We start from the raw sequence: 17208 nt of genomic DNA on the forward strand, positions 1-17208 counted from the left end.
GCAATCTCAGCTGCCCTGATGGGTCCAGCCCCAGCACCTGCCAACCTTCCAGCAGAATACACCTGCATAAGTGAGCTGGTAATACCAGAAAAAAGCTCCCACCTGGCCCATAGACTCATGAAATGTAGCACCTCTTCTTAGGCACAAACTTTTGTCATGTCTTGTTATGACAGCAATAGATAATTAGCACAATATACAAGGAAGTAATAAATGCTGAGGAGAAAAATGAAACAAGGAAAGAGGGAGCACTGTCATCTATCAATACTCATAGTGCAGTGTGGTCTTGGTACAAGGACAGGCATGTGGATGAGTGGAATAGATCCCTACACCCATGCTCCCTTGCCTATGGGGACACTTGATATATGATAGAAGGAGATTGCGAAAGCAGAAAATAAACTCACATGATGAATTATTTGATGATTACTACTTGGAAATAATATGTAGAAAAAATTAAAGTATTTAACAAAAGTCAATTTTGCATGGGTTGAAGAATTAAAGGAAACTAAACTAAAAGTAAAAACTGAAATGTAAAGATTCTAGAAGAAATGATGGTACAGTGGACCCTTTTTATGACCCCATAAATAGAAAGGATTTGCTTAAAATGAACAAAGCAAAATCTCTAATGTAAATGATTGCTGAATTTTGCACTCTAGTTTAATATACGTCAAGATAGTTTTTCTTAAAGCTTCAGGTTAGAAGGAGATTTTTGTAACGTATGATTGACATGAGTTTAGTATATCAAATAATTTTCTAAGTTCTAGTAATCACTAAAAAAGAGACAACCCATTAGGAAAAAATGTACAAAACATAGGAACAGGCAATCCACAAAGCAGGAAATAAAATTGAAGACAATATATAGAGATACTCAATTATGATTTATTTAAAAATCACACAAGTATAAATTAAAATCATTATGAATTATTATTTGGCATCTACAAAGCTGGAAAAATCTTTTTTTTTATTATTTTTTTTTATTTTTTTGGTTTTTCTCTGGTACCGGGAACCGAACTCACGACCTTGCGCTTGCCAGGCAGGCGCTTTGCCACTGAGCTAAATCCCCAGCCCCTGGAAAAATCTTTTAAATCTGACAATGCCAAGTACAGGTGGGATTGTAGAGAAACAGGAACTGTCACACACTGAAGGGGACTCACATTTAGCACAATTACTTGCAAAGCAGTTACTTTCAAGAGTGGAAACCCATTTTTGTTAGCTTTGAAGTCACTTTAGTGGATCATTACTAGCATTTTTTTAAAGACACACACTAGACTACACCAGAAGAAAAAATGTCAGGGGCCACCATGTGTACCAAATATTAGCGCTGTTTAACAAAACCTCTGTTTCAGTTACACACACACACAAAGTGAATTGTCTCATAAAACTATTGTTGGGATATATACATTCACATTAAAGCTGAAAAGCCCCTTTTATTCTGTTTTGATTTTTCCAACCTGCCCCATATGATATGGCCTCCTCCCTTGTTCAAGGATGCCCGCAATTCACTTCCTCGATCTTCGTCCACCCAGACATCTTGTGCACTAGGTTTCCGTGTCCTGTTGAACCAACCTATTCCCCAAAGTCATGGGACCTGCCCTGCCCTGTCCATGGGACCTGCAGTGCTGAATCTGTACCTCCTGCATGTAAAAGCCTGTGAAAAGCCCAGACCAACAGAGACAAGGCCTGCCTTTCCTTGTTGTTAACAGGGAGACCATCCAGGGCCACTGGTATAAAATAAAGCTGCTCACTACCTCCAAATGCTGGGGGTCCTTGCCATAGCAACACAGGTCCTGTTTACAGACAATCATATTGACATATTGAAGCAAGTCAGTTGTTGCTGGTTTATGCTGTACAGCTTATCTTAAATTTGAACATCTACTCGTATATTTTATTAAAATAATTTAAAAAGAAGAGATTAGTCTAAAATTCATTTGTAAGTTTCCAACTTTTATTTAGTCAGATACCCACAAATGTGCCTTGAGTATCTTTTTCTTTCCTCATTGGATCTCATGTGCACAGCATTGGATTAACCACTTGCTTGGTATTTTCATAAGATGGTTTCATGTTCTCTGGGGACAGCAGGCATTTAAAGCTGATCTGTATGTCTATTTTGGATGCTTCATAAGCACCCTGCTTCAGGGCTGGAGACAACTCCCTACCGTTCCCTTGACACAATGATGTGGTCTCCTCAACTACATGCCTGCTTCTTCCTCGGCCCCACTCTCCATCCCCCCATACAGACTTCAAATGGGAGTCATACATTCATTGTGAGGACCCATGGAGTGGTACTGGAATAAATTCCTTGAACGAATGATTATGTGAACTCATATATGCAAAAGTAGGATTTTTGTTGTTGTTGTTGCTTTTGTTTTGTTTTGCTATGTTTTGCTGCACTAGGGATGGAACCCAGGGCCTTGAAAGTACTCTACCAATGAGCTATACCTCCAGCCTGTGAAAGTGTTATGGCTCAGATCTCAACTGCCCCCCATGGCCCATGTGCATGGAAGGTGATTGGATTATGGGAGTTGAGAGCTGACTTGCTGCTGGGAGGTCCTAGGGCGGGGCCTGAGAGGGGATGTCTCCCTTCCTGGATCCTCCCGTCACTTTCTTCTCCCTCTCTTCCAAGAAGTGAGCATCTTTCCTCTGCAGACATTTCCCCGTGCCCTTTCTGGCTTGGAGCCGGCTGACCACAGATGGAAACCTCTACACACTGTGAGCTTACACAAACCTCTCCTCCATTAAGTTGCAGTGTTGGGTGATGGGTCTCACTTATGTGAAAGCAGGTAGGACAAAAAGTGGTTCATCAACTGTCACTTTCAATACAATTGCTATTTATAGCAACTGCTTAAGATTGTTGGCACTAGCATCAAACTAGCAACATGACTGGGAGATGTTGTTTAAACTCTGCCGTTAGTGTCCTCAACTCAAAAATAAGGAAATGAAAGTGTGAGGATCTGATGGGATAAGACAAGAAATTGCTTAGAGCAGAAACTGGGCTGTAGTCACCTCACCATGACTGGAAACTGACATTTTTGTTACTGTCATCACTAACCAGTGTTAGAGGAGCTTAACGCCAACCAGCAGGAGGACTGACATACTGGCCAACAACTCTCACAAGGATGGATAGGGGTTTCCAGGAGGCATGAACAGAATGTCACAGAGACAGTCACTGTTATGGATTTGGGCACTGAGAAGTGATGTTCTCTCTTGGTCTGAGTCAAGGAGTGGACAAGAGGACAGGGAAACGGCTTTGAGAGATATTTCTTAATACCATAAGCAGGGACTGATTAACACTATCTTCAGGAAGGAGAGGGTTGGAATGGGCATATACTCCTGGAACTAGACCTCCCGGGCAAGGAGAGAGACCAGTGAGGACTCCAGATTCTGCAGAAAAGCAGAGAAGACACAGCACACTGGATGGATCAGATGGCTGGAGACAGAACCTGCAAACGCTTCACCTTAATGTGCAATCCCAGGGCCAGCAATACCGAGGGAAGAGAATCAAATTTGGAAAAGAAACTGTATGGGGTTTGTGAAAACACCCCTCTCTAAGATTCCAGGATCTTGAAGGATCATGGAAAGGGCATAACCTTGGGTGTTGGGTTAATAACCCTTAGTAATTATGGGCTGATCAGGCCTGTAATCTCCCAAAGGAGTGGATGGCGAAGGCTTAAATAAATGAGACAAATAAAATGATTTTAGGCCTCCAGGAGGGTATTAACACTCCAACAGAATTTGACATTTTTTGAATTAAGGCAACTTTTTGGGTTAGCCCATATTTATTAGGTTTTCAAACAAAGAAAGCAAATACTGAGGAAAATGCAGGAATCTTGAGCAGGACCTTGGGAGAGTTTTCCCAACTAGTAAATTATGTCAATCAGGAGGACCACCTTATCTTTAGCTTGGCATTTATTGCAGGAATGTGGAGCCTGCAGCTGCAGTCTCCTTTTAGTAAACTGGGCTTGGAGCCAAATATCCTCAACTGTGGCCTTATCTTGTCCTTTGAGGAGTCACAGCTTCACAGGCCAATACAGGCCTCTGCAGGGACCAGTGTCTCATAGAGGTTCACTTACTCTCAGTCTGCTGTCCATCTCCAGAGAAGGCGCCTAGGTTTGGACAGCTCCCAAGTAAACATAAAAAGCCAGTTGGTTAATATTAAATCCTGCTCGGAGCCACTTTGTACTGGTCTCCATTGCTTGGGCTCTCCTCTGACTCTAGCGGTGGTCAGTGTTGAGGCCTGTGCCCAGCAAGCTGGAGCGCTTCTGCTTTTGGATGTTTTCTTTCAATTAGTTTAGTGTCAGTTGTTTTGTAGCCTAGTAGAAAAGGTTGGAAATTGTTTCTCCTCTACTTCCTGGAATTGTGGGTACAAAATCAGAGTTGTTTGCCTGTTAGAAGAGTTAAATGTCTCTGTCAAACCATCTACTTCTGCTATATTCTTTGCGAGAAGAATAAAATTTTTAAAGTAATTATGGGATAATTCTTATTTTCATTCCTTTTTTCATATTTGTGAGTTGTTTTTTGTAAGATCTTTCAAGTTTTTATTTAGTTTTAAACTTTATTGTTTAAGTTGCTCACAAGATGCTCTTACCATCTCCATTTTATGGAATATATAATCTAGGCATGTAGTGGTCCATGTTGTGCTGTATGTATGGACAGGTAATTGAATCTCTGATTTCTATTTATGACTAGTGTCTTATCTCATTTCGTAAAATGTAAAATAAAAACAATCATATTCACTTGATCATCCACAGGGCCCACGTTTCCAATGAGAACATAACACATTCTTCCTAGATCACAACAACAAATTGGATTTCACAAGCATTGATTAAACATTTTAATGTGTTCTATGTTAACTAATGAGACATCAAATTAAACAACTGGTTCGGCAAAGGTCCCGGCCATCCAGGGTTCACACCTGGGTTTTCTTGAGAGCAGAGTAAGGAGGAAGCTCAGTACTTGCTAGGCAGACCTGCAGGTCGGAAGTGGTTGGGATCTTTGCCACTCCGGCCCCATTCATTGGCAAACTGGTCGGCTCTTGTGTCCTCTGCTCCATGGCCCAAGAGACTCTGAATACCTTCCCTGGCATCGCTGCAATCAAAACAGGAAGAGTGGAGCTTAGTCACTAGGCTGATAAGCAGGAGCCCCTCCTTCATGGCTCCCCTCTTCCCAGAATGGTCCTGAAATGAGCCAAGGAAGGCCAAGGCAGGGAAGGCCAAGGTACTGAGGATCCCTGTCACGCACTCATGCCCAGCCCATCCTTACATTGGATAAACAGCAGAAGAGAGGAGATTTGAGAATCATCAATTCCCAGTGATCAATCAGACCCAGAACTAAGCACAGAGAAGAAGCTGGGGCAACAGGAGGAAGGGGCACAGTGTCCACAGGCAATGGATCTACGTGCAAGAGGACCCCCCTACTGGCTGGCTAAGGCAGTCACCCTCTGCTCACCCAGGCCTGGCACCCCAGGAACCTGTGTTACCTGATCACTTTAGCAGCCCAGGCACCTCCAGGTCCCCTTTGGGCAGCGTCATAGTTCCCCCGCGCATGGAAGTATTTGTCTGCATTTTTGTAGTTGGCTTCTCTCATGTCAGAGTAGGCTCGCCACATGTCTCTACTCCCTGCGGGGCGGGGGCAGAATGATGAAGATGTTCATGTTCTGGCATGGAAAGGAATAAAAATTTATCCTCTACCTGAGCCCAAGACTTCAGCTCTTGACAGAGTTCACAGAAATACATGAATATTCCTTTACTTTTCATCTCCCTGGGTTCATGCTGAGGGAGTCACACTGAGTACAAGTTTTATTCCACTTGATTCCATCTTACTTTGGTTGCTGCTTTTTTTTGACTATGTGACAGGCACATAAAGAAGAGGTGCAATGGCTTTTAAGGGACGTTTCAACCTACAAGGGTCCTCTGTGTCAGTTCATCTTAATTGTCAACTTGTCTGGATTCAGAGACCCCTGGAGAGGACTTGGATCACGGGGGCACTATGCTCATCATGGTTTAATCATGAAAGTTCATAATCGCATATGCTGTTAGAAGCCCAGCCTAGGATGAGGAGATGGGGTCACTGGGGGTGCTGGCATTTGGAGGGTACTTGTCTCGCTCATCCTCTTCCCCTGTGCTCTGTTTCCTCCACCATGAGGTGAGCCGTTTTACTCCTCCACTCCCTTCCACCATTATGTTCCTGCCTTGGAGCCAGCCAACCATGGGCAGCAACTGTGAGCCAAAATAAACCTCTCCTTCTTTAAGTTGGGACTGTCAGGGACTTTTGTCTCAATAACTGGAAAGCTGACCAATACAGTGTCTTTCTAGAAAGATCCAGGGAACCTTCTGACCAAGGTAGAGAATACCACAGTCTGAGGAAGGCTCCAGATACAATCCAGTAAATGGCAAAAATCCATCTTCATTGACAGAGTAAGAACAATCCTGTTTTGAGTACATCTGAGTGTTCAGGGTATACCTTTCAGTCTGGACAATGTCAGAATTCAATCAGTACAGTAAATCAGACACAGAAAAGACAAGTATCACATGTTTTCTCTCATATCAGAAACAAACAAAAGGCCTCAAAGTAGAACAGAAATATTAGAGAAGCAGTAGGGGACCAGAGAGAGGACAGAGGGCAAACAGGGTAGAAGCATAGGTAGGTATGATGAAAACACTGTGTGTACATTTATGGAAACCTCACAGTGGAATCTGGAAACCTCACAGTGGAACCCATTACATTTTATAGTACTATGCATTAATAACTATAATTGTAAAATGAATTCAGTCAGAAGGTGATAAATGTGAGAGTTCTCTAAGAGAGGTTTAAATCAACCTGATAATCAGAGGCAGAAAAGGGGCAACTGACTCCCTAGGTCCAAAATGTCACTGCCCTCCTAGGTAAAATGGAGGGGCAGAAAGCCTCCACGGTTTTGCAGAAGAACTGAGGAAATAACTGTGTAATCTCTAGAATATTATAGGTGCTCAGTGATTACTCTGGTTCTTAGAAAGGGTAAGGAAAAAAAGACAAGGAAGTAAGTCAGGATAGTGTCAAATGAATTTTAAAATTTTTAACTCAATAAGAAAAAGGAGAATATCTAATATATAATTCTAATCATGGTTTATATAATTTATAAAGGCTGTGAGGTAGTTGCTCCCAGCCTTTCTTTATTATGCCAAAAATTCACTGAGGTGTTCGGTAAAGGCCAGATTTCCAGGATCCAGGCTCAGAGACTCTAATGTACTTTAGGGAAGTAATGTCCATAGTGGCAGCAGCATTTCACAAACCATCCCTGAGCCCCAATATTCTCATGCCAGGGGTCCTTACTGTTTGAAAAACATGAAAGAATGAAATATATTTTCAGCTGAGTATGTGAGAATTGACAAAGGATCAGCAACAAATCCTGCCACTGAGCTAAACCCCCGGCCCCAATGCCTAAAGTTTTCAGTGTTGCATTTTGAAGACAAAATCCTGCCACCATAGCTAAAGGGCTGTATTTCCCTGGCTGTTGGGTTCCTGGCTACATCCCAGGCCCAAGAGAACTTTCATCCGTGAATTCACTGTGTCCTTCACTGTGGACACAGGAGCTGGAGTGGCCCTCCAAAGGCACCCATCCTGGCTACTTGCCATTTCTCAGATCAAGAACAGGATGTTGTTCACACATCCCTGCCTCTTGTTTTGGGAACAGTAGAGAAAAGCCTGAGAAGCAAGTCTACCTGGGTGAAATCTGCTTTTCTCTCAAACTTTGTTGGGTATCTTAAACTCTGGGTTCCTCTGTTTCCCTATGGTGCCTACCTCACAGGATTAAAGGATAAAAGTTATTTATTCAGTCCTCGAAATCTCTTGGTGCATACCAAATGCTCTAGCTAATCTTGGTTGTTTCGACTACTTTGTAGAAGGAGATTGTATTGGCTGTGCTCAGCTTCCTGGCAAATAGTGGCATGTTCCACTTTTCTGATGCACACTCTTCATGGCTATCCCAGACGCGGAAATGAGCTGTCCCTGATTTCCCACTAGGGGGTAATAGAGTCCTGTTTGTTTTAAGAGAACAGACACCTGAATTACTAATCTCTCCCTAATCATACTTGCTAAAAATTGGCCACCCAAACCTTATGTGGTCTCAGGCTTGGGAATCCTCCTTAGAAGTAGCCAGAAAATCCCAGGAACTTGCTATTTTAAAAACCACCCGGCTTGGCCTTATAGCTAAGTGGCACAGTGCCTACCTGGCAATCTCAAGGTCTGGAGTTCCATTCTCAGTACCAAGAAACAACGCAGCTGGTCAATCCATTCATGGCTTACACAGCAAACTTTGATTATATGGGATGTGTTACCTGTTCAGATGAACCCTTGGGTCAGGTACAGCCTGCTGCCCCATTCCCTTAGGCCCTTACCTTGACCAGCTTCCTTGACGAATGACCACCAGCTTTGGCCATCAACACCCAGGAGCAGAAGGCAGAAAAGGAGTCCAATGGAAAGCTTCATCCTGCTGCACACTCAATGAAACAGCAAAGGTTGCTACATCTGATTTTACATTTGTAATGTTGACACATCCTTGCATTCCAAAAAAAAACCTCACTCAACTTTATACACAAACACACCTGTGTGGGTATAGGGATAGCATTTCAGAGGGTCTAATTTTCCATTTTCATGCACCTCATTGGAATCCCAGTCTGAGAGATCACAGTGTGGACTATTGGTATAAATCACTTTTTATTTTAATCATTCCATATCATCCCTGTAGAGGAAGCTTTCAAAGAGACATTCGGAGATTCTGTGACTGATGTACCATTCCACAATAGCAGAAGAGATTTTTAAAAAATCAGTCAATATCTGTCAAACTCTACCTGGACCTATCACTAAATCCACAAGGAAGCATACTACAAAATCTACCCTAAAAAGTACTCACTTCCAGTAAACTCTACTGCTCAGGAGAGTAGATGCACAAAGGGTATAGGAGGCACTGAGATGCAGCACAAGGATGCTGCCTCAGAAAGAGAACCTGCAGAAATGGTGTGGGAAGTTTCCACAGCTCACCTGGGCTCTCTATTCTGCTGAGGTCCGGGTGAAGCTAACTGCCTGTGCTGACTGCTGGGCAGGTGTGGCTGGGGCTATATTACCCACACTCTGCTCATGAAGCCAACCTCTTTTCTCTGTTGCACAATCCTTCCTGGTCAGGACAGAGCAACCAGAACTTCAGGGTTTTTTCTTCACTATGATCTAATTTTCCCAGATTGTGCAATCTGGCAACTTTCAGACATAAAGCAGGTTAAGATTTTCTGTCCAATTCCAGTCTTATGCTTGACTGGAAAAGTGTTTTCTCTCTACACAATACTTATTGAAAATTTTCTGGAAAGGGTAATCAATATTGGAAAAAGAGGTTTGATTGTGTAAAGAATGTGAAAATACAGTGTAAGTGAAACTGTTGTGCTAACTACTTGCTTTCCAAGGGACAGTTCAAAATGAAGCTGGAAAAAGACAGACAACTCAGAAAAATAAATCTTTCAGTATCCATGTGGATGGACCCAGGCCTGGGAAAAACAGTCCTCCACACTCAAGTGGATTCATGGTCAGTCATATAGACAATCACATGACAGGTTACACTGAGAGGCTGCTATGATCTAGTGATGTTGAACAATAGTATAGAAATGTGCGATCAGCCATGCAGAAATGGCATATGTAAATATGAATCAAAAATAGCAGATTCCCTGCTGAACTGTCAGAATAGTATAAAGCAGGTTTTCTGGGGGAAGAACAAGAGTGTGGAAGGATGCGTGTTAGAGAACAGTTGTTTTAGCCAGAAAAGCAAGAGTGTGCTTTACCCTGAGTTTAGTGAGATCAGCTTGGGAGGAAACTTCATCCAGATGCTATTAGGGGGTTGGAATCCGTGGTCCACTCACCTATTCCACCCCTGCCCCTTTCTCCAAAAGGAAAGAATTCAAAGACTTAGATTTCCTTACAGCAGAAAGAATTGATCAAAGATCCAGGAAATGTCAATTCAATAGCTGCAAGACGATACAAAGAAAAGCAATGTAAGACTAATAGGTGTCAATGAAACAGCAGGAGACAACACAAATGACATAAAAAATAATTGCAGAAGTAACAGCAGAAAATTTCCCAGGCAGGGAAAAAGAATCTGACATACAGTAAGAGAGGCACATAGAACTCCAAATAACCATAACCAAAATAAATCTACACTTAGACAAATAATAATCAAGAGCCCACAAATCCAGCAAAAGAACAGAATATTAAAAGCTGTTAGAGAAAAGAAACAGACCACCTATAAAGGAAAGCCCATTAAAGGCATGACAGATTTCTCAAAACGAACCATCAAGTCAATCCCTGTCTTTGAGTCAGGGATTCTAAATCCTAAAACAAAATAACTTCCAACCCAGATTGAGGTACCCTGCAAAACTAGCCTTTAAAATTAATGGTGAAGTAAAATATTTCCACAACAAAGAAAAATGGAAGAACTTCATGAGGGCCAAACCCACCTTACAAAGAGTACTAAAAAATATTTTAGAAAGAGATAAAAATGGCCACAACTGCAAGAACAACAATAAAAAGGAACCACCATGCAGAGCAAGCAATTAAACAGTGAGAAAAATAGGAAGCTAGCAGCAGGTAAATAACATGACATAGATAAGCCAACACATAGCAGTTATAACTATTAATGTAAATGGCCTCAATTCACCAATCAAAAGAAGCAGACTGGCAGAGTGGATCAAGAAACAAAATTCAACAATATGCTGTATAAAACAAACACATTTAACTCAAAAGGAAACTCATAGACTGAAAGTCAGAGGATGGAAAAAAAAATTCTCCATGCAACAGGAACCCAGAAAAAAGCAGGGGTAGCTACTCTGTTTTGCAGGCAATGTAAATTTCAAACCAAGAATGATCAAAAGAGATAAGGTCAGTACATACCATTAGGGGAAAACTTCAAGACAAAGAGATAACAATCATAAATATATATATATATGTACCAAATATGGGAGCACCTAACTATATAAGACAAATCTTCATAGACATGAAAAACCAAATAACTAATGACACTATTATAACAGGGGACATTAACACCCCATTCTACAAAAGATAGGTCAACTAGACAAAAAAACAGCAAAGAACTCACAGGACTGAACCAAACTTGTGAACAAATGGACTTAATAGGCATTTACAGAGTGTTCCACCCCACACATCAGAATACATAATCTTCTCAGCTGCACACAGGATGTTCTCTAAAATAGACCACAGACTAGCCCATAGAACATGCCTAACTAAATGCAAAGGAATTGAAATTATCCCATGCATATTATCTGACCATAGTGCAATGAAATTGGAAAGTAATAACAAAAGGAACCACAAAAACTCCATGAAAGCATGGAAATTAAATAACAGCCTCCAAAACCAATGGGTCACAGAAGAAAATAAAGAAGAAAATAGAAACTATCTGCAAAAAAACAAAAATGTAAATACAACCTGCCAGAATCTGTGAGATGCACTGAAAACAGTCCTCAGAGGGAAGTTTATAGTGGTGAACTCACACATGAGCAAAACAGAACGAGAACAAATAAAAAGCTTAATGCTACCCCTCAAACTTTTGGGAAAAGAACAAGTCAGGCCCAAAGCCCAAAGAAGAGAGGAAATTATAAAGATCAAGGCAGAAATTAACACAATTGAGATGAAGATAACACTACAAAGAATTAATGAATCAAAGAGTTGGTTCTTTGAAAGAATGAATAAAATCAACAAATCCCTAACTAATTTTATCAAACAAAGGAAACAAAAACTCAAATTCATCCAATAAAAGATGAAACAGGTGAAATCACTACAGATTCTATAGAAATTCAGAGGATCATCAATACCTACTTTGAAAATCTTTACTCCCATAGGATGGAAAATACAGAAGAAATGGACAGATTCCTAGCCACATACGAATTACCAAAGTTGAATCAAGAAGATCTAAAAGTTCTGAATAATCCCATAAAAATTAATGAAATTGAAAACATGGCTAACAACCTAACAACAAACAAAAGCCCAGGCCCTGATGGATTCACAGCTGAATTCTACAAGAAATTCAGAGAAGATTTAATACCAACACTCCTCAAACCCTTCAATGAAATTGAAAATGAAGCGATTCTCCCTAAATCATTCCTGGAGACAAGTATTACATTGATACTAAAACCAGAGAAAGACCCAACCAAAAAAGACAACTACAGGCCAATCTCCCTAATGAACATAGATGCAAAAATAAATAAAATACTAGCAAACAGAATGCAGCAAAACATCAGAAGATTATATAACTTGATCAAGTGGGATTCATCCCAGGGATGCAGGAGTGGTTCAACATACACAAATCAATAAACGTAATAAACCATACTAAAACAGCCAAAGACAAAAACCACACGATCATCCCAAAAGGTGCTGAAAAAGCTTTTGACAAAGTTCAACGCTCATTCATGATAAAAATCCCACAGAAAATAAGAATAGATGGTCTTTACCTCAATCTGATCAAAGCCATCTATGACAAACCAACAGCCAACATCATACTAAATGGACAAAAATGATGGCTTTCACTTGAAAATCAGGAACAAGACAAGGATGTCCACTGTCACAACTCCTATTCAACATAGTTCTGGAAACATTAGCCAGAGCAATTAGACGAGAGAGAGAAATAAAAAGAAAAAGGATAGGAAAAGAAGTGAAATTACCGTTATTTGCAGATGACATGATATTCTACATAGAAGATCCCAAAAACTCCACCAAAAGACTCCTAGAGTTAATAAATTCACTAGCATAGCTGGATACAAAGTCAACATCCAAAAATCAATAGCATTCCTATACACAAACAACAAACACAGTGCGAAAGAAATTCAGGAAACTTTACCTTTCACAATAGCATCCAAAAAAATTGAAAGACTTGGGAATCAATCTAACAAAAGAAGTAAAGGATCTATATAGTGAAAACTACAGTACTCTAAAAAAAGAGATCCAAGAGAATTTCAGAAAATGGAAAGATATTCCTTGCTCATGGATAGGAAGAAACAACATTGTGAAAATGGCCATACTCTCAAAATTGTTATACAGATTCAATGCAATCCCAATCAAAATACCATTAGTATACCTCACAGATCTAGAGAAAATATTCCTAAAGTTCATCTGGAACCAGAAAAGACCCAGAATAGCAAAAACAATCCTGGGCAACAAAGGCAAGGCAGCTGGCATCACAATCCCTGACTTATACTACAAAGCTACTGTGATAAAAGCAGCATGGATTTGGAAAAAAAAAAAAAAATAGAACTGAGGATTAATGAAACAGACTGGAAAATGCAGCCATAACCACAAACACACTCAGTCACCTTACCTTTGACAAAGGGCACAAACAAGCTCAGTGGAAGAAAGAAAGCCTCTTTAATAAATGGTGCTGGAAAAACTGGTTTTCCACCTGCCAAAGACTGAAACTAGACCCATGTCTATCACCATGCACCAAACTCAAGTCAAAATGGATTAAAGATCTCAACATTAAAACAGAAACACTAAATCTACTGGAAGAGAAAGTAGGCAAAAGTCTTGAAGACATACGGGCTGGCAGAGAGTTCAGGAACAAAAACCAAAGTGCGTGGGAAATACTCAAAAAAATCAGCAACGGTCTCATCTTAGTGAAATTTTTGCACATCTAAAGAAATCACCAACAGAGTAAAAAGAAAACCCACAAATTGGGAAAAATTTTTAGCCAACTTCTCCTCAGACAAAAGACTTCTATCTATCTAACACACTTCTCAGATAAACAAATACAAGTGGCCAATAAATACAAGAAAAAATGTTCAACATCACTGGTCATTTGAGAAATGCAAATTCAAATAACACTGAGATTCCATCTCACCCCAGAAAGAATGGCTATCATCAAAAAATCAACCAACAACAAATGCTGGAGGGGCTATGAGGAAAAAGGAACTCTCCTCCACTGCTGGTGGGAGTGTAGACTGGTGCAAACATTGGAAATCAGTCTGGAGATTCCTCTGTAAACTAGGATTAGAGGTCCCATTCAACCCAGCTATTTCCCTTTTGGGTAGCTTTCCAGAACTAAAAACATCACTCCACAGTGATATATGTGTACTCATGTTTACAGCAGCGCAATTTGTAAAAGCTAAATCTTAGAAGCAACCCAAAGGCCTATCATCTGAGGAATGGATAAAAAAGATGTGGTATTTCTATATCATGGAATATTACTCAGCTATATAGAAAGACAAACTCAAGGCTTTTATAGGCAAATGGATGCAAGTAGAGATCATATTTATAGTGAAATAAATCACATTCACATGAGTAAACATCATGTTGTCTCCCTAGGGTAAGAACCTGAAAGTAAATAAAATATAAAAGTACAATAAATATTGTGAAAGGGAATGAAACTGCTCAAAAGTAAAGAATGACTGGAATGAGGGAAAAGAGAAAAGAAGGAAAGAAGGGTAAAAAATATATGTACACACAAGATAGCTAAGATAATTGAACTACTAATTTCTATTACTTTTTTCAAAGGAACAATGGATGCTTAATTGTTTCATCAATCTTATATGCCTATATTTGTTTATCTGAGTAACCAATTAGAAGATAACAATATGTAATACAATGTCCATTGTTAATTTCTTATCACCTTGTCTGAAATTCTGTACTGCTTTTATTGTTTTTATGTGTTTTGTTTATATCTGTGTTTGTTAATTTGTTTTGGTTCATTTATTTTTAAAATAAAAAAAGAAGAAGGAATCAGTAGGAGAAATATAACTCCCAAAATGTTAGATGTCAGATGTGCAGAGTTCATGTCTCCCGAAATGGAAGAATGAATTCCAAAGGACAAACGAGGTTAAGAGCAGGAAAGGACAGGAGGGGTCCCAGAATCAGTTGCCACCAAGGCCCTTTGGCAGGGGCAATACACACAGCGAAGTCATAATGTATGTACAGCGTGGGTCAAGCTACAGTCAACCTATAGGGTTACAGGCACAGGTGCTGAGCTGATCCACTGGGGGAAGCGAGTCACATAGCAAGTGTATGTGCAAACAACACAGGCATTTTGGAAATGGATAGGTCCAGATTTTCTGGTCACCCACCTGGGTGACTGATGTCTATCTGGAGTTCTTGGTGATACCAGTCACAGTACAATCTCAGCTTATTGTTTATCCCTCAGGCAGGCATGTAGGCCTGCTCATTCCATCTTTATCTGAAGGCCTGGCCTTCAACGGATGTGCCTCAGCAACCACTGTGATGTAGCTCATCTTCTGCACTGACTCCCTTGAGGGCCTGGTTCTGTCTGACTGCCTCATCATTTCTACCTAAACCTTAGCTGCCCACCATAGACTGATGTGTGTGTAACATGGCAGAGAGGATGAGGGAGGACACCAGACCTGATGCTTCTCACAGTGGGACTCTGTGCTAAAGGTGGGGTCGCTATGTGCTCAGCAGGAGGACAGTTGGATGGAGTTTATTTTACAGTGCTGGTTACAACACCTCCCTTGTTTATTTTAGCGCTCATTTTTAAGGGCACTGAAGTACCTGCTATCTGACTAGAGCATGTAGCACTGGCATGTTGATTCTATCAAAGGTAGCTGGAGTATCACAGGTAGCTTCATGTGTGAGCCTGAATTGTAACCAGCTCTGTAAAATAGAATTCCAAAGTTCCTCCTGCTGAGCACATAGCAACACCTGCTTCCTCTCACTATCCCCAAAGAAGTGACAGAATATGCAGACGGCTGCCCCAGAAGGCCAGGGGCCTGGTCTGTTTTCCACAAGAAGGAAGAGGATGAGGTAAAGATGGTGGGAAATTATCTCCCTAAGCAAATAGGGAGATCTGTATTGTCCCTGTGCCCTCCTCTCTTGCTTACTATAAAAGACCTGCACTCTCCTGTAAACCAGAGACGATCACGAGGCACTGGGGCCCCTCCATCTCCTTGGAGCTAGATTTAAATAAATTCTTTTTCCTTTTGCTCAAGTACATGGCCTCCTTTGATTTGGCCAGCAGCGAGCAGATGAACCTGAGCAAAGGAGCCTAAGCTGCCAGTGACAATAACCTGTCACGCTCATTTTATGCCCTGGTGACATTTCAGTGCTGGAAACCTAATCCTTGCTTTCCACTTATTCACGTCATTTTCTCCTTTGGCAAAAATATTGGAACAGGAGGAAATACAATTTTTCAATAGCAGGAAAAATTCTATCATGAAACTTTATAAGCATTGAATATTCTCTTGTTACTTAATGCGCTCTGCCTTCGGGCAAGGGACACATGGTTCTGTGCAGGACCAGCTTAGAACAATTGACAGTGGCAGCTGCTATTTTCACTTGTTTTTCTTTTTTTTTTTTGTTTTTTGTTTTTGTTTTTGTTTTTCTCCGGTACCGGGAACTAAACCCACGACCTTGCGCTTGCCAGGCAGGTGCTTTTGCCGCTGAGCTAAATTCCCAGCCCCATTTCACTTGTTTTTCCAGATAAAGATACCAGAGCTTCCAGGGGCCCCTCATGGGGCTTTCCCAAGGGCCCCCATGAGGACCATGTGTCCTGGTGTGCATAAGGCAGTCCCTGGTGGGTCTACTGCCCCAGCTTAAGTACTAATAGTGCCGCTTCCTTTTATTATACACAGCTGAGTCAGGTAGAAATACATAGGCAGGCAGACAGGGCCAGGACCTCAAGGGAGTCGGTGTAGAGAACACAGCACAACTGTGAGAACACATCAGAACTGCGGCTGGAGGAGCACGTGGCCAGGCTCCAAGATAAAGACAGAATGGCCAGGCCTACACATCTTCCAGGGGGTAAGATAATTGGTTATGCCTGGTCCAGTAAAGGCTAGGTAGACATCAGTTACCCCAGTGGGTGACCAAGACTCCCTGATCCATCCCTTCCTAAAGAAGGTCATTGTTCTTTCCACTGACACTTGCTGCTGTCAGGCTCCATTCAGGCATGACTCTCCCAGCACCCAACCTGCCTGTCAGCAGTGGCATCGTTCTCAGCAAAGACCTGGCTCTTCACCGGGGCTGCCCTTGGCAAACACAGGATGTCATAAAAGAGGTAAGATAGAGCATGGAATCTTCCAAGCACCAGGACATCTGAAAACATCTATACATTTACACCAGACGCCCTGAGGACTTTGCCCACTGAGAGGCACTGGACATTTGCCAATTGGTCATTTAGAGAATTTTTTTTGAGGCCCAGGCTCTCCCCATAGATCAGGCTGGCCTTGAATCACTATGTAG

General features: G+C 41.2%; 1 protein-coding gene across 2 annotated transcripts; it reads right to left on the reverse strand.

Annotated features, from left to right (window-relative positions):
* Window positions 1-4804: 4804 nt before the first annotated feature.
* LOC102014555 (serum amyloid A-3 protein-like) lies at window positions 4805-9116 on the reverse strand. Of its 2 annotated transcripts, none has more exons than XM_005380397.2 (4): window positions 9013-9116; window positions 8370-8464; window positions 5474-5612; window positions 4805-5082 (listed from the first exon to the last, which is right to left on the reverse strand). In XM_005380397.2, the coding sequence occupies exons 2-4, from the start codon at window positions 8458-8460 to the stop codon at window positions 4944-4946; spliced, it is 369 nt and encodes a 122-aa protein (XP_005380454.1). In that variant the 5' UTR covers window positions 8461-8464; window positions 9013-9116; the 3' UTR covers window positions 4805-4943. The 2 variants fall into 2 exon arrangements, with proteins under 2 accessions (XP_005380454.1, XP_013367526.1); XM_013512072.1 differs by having other exon boundaries at window positions 8370-8471; window positions 9013-9112.
* Between the last annotated feature and the right edge of the window lie 8092 nt (window positions 9117-17208).

This window comes from Chinchilla lanigera, unplaced genomic scaffold, assembly GCF_000276665.1.
Source record: "Chinchilla lanigera isolate Chin_1 unplaced genomic scaffold, ChiLan1.0 scaffold00013, whole genome shotgun sequence".
Taxonomy (NCBI): Eukaryota; Metazoa; Chordata; class Mammalia; order Rodentia; family Chinchillidae; genus Chinchilla; species Chinchilla lanigera.

Bases quoted from the DNA above. Each gene is read 5' to 3' on its own strand.
- LOC102014555 (XM_005380397.2), bottom strand. From the start codon at position 8,460: ATGAAGCTTTCCATTGGACTCCTTTTCTGCCTTCTGCTCCTGGGTGTT. The intron at 5,613-8,369 runs GTAAGGGCCTAA...CCCGCCCCGCAG, and splicing joins CGTCAAGGAAGCTGGTCAAG to GGAGTAGAGACATGTGGCGA. The intron at 5,083-5,473 runs GTAACACAGGTT...TTTTGATTGCAG, and splicing joins TGGGCTGCTAAAGTGATCAG to CGATGCCAGGGAAGGTATTC.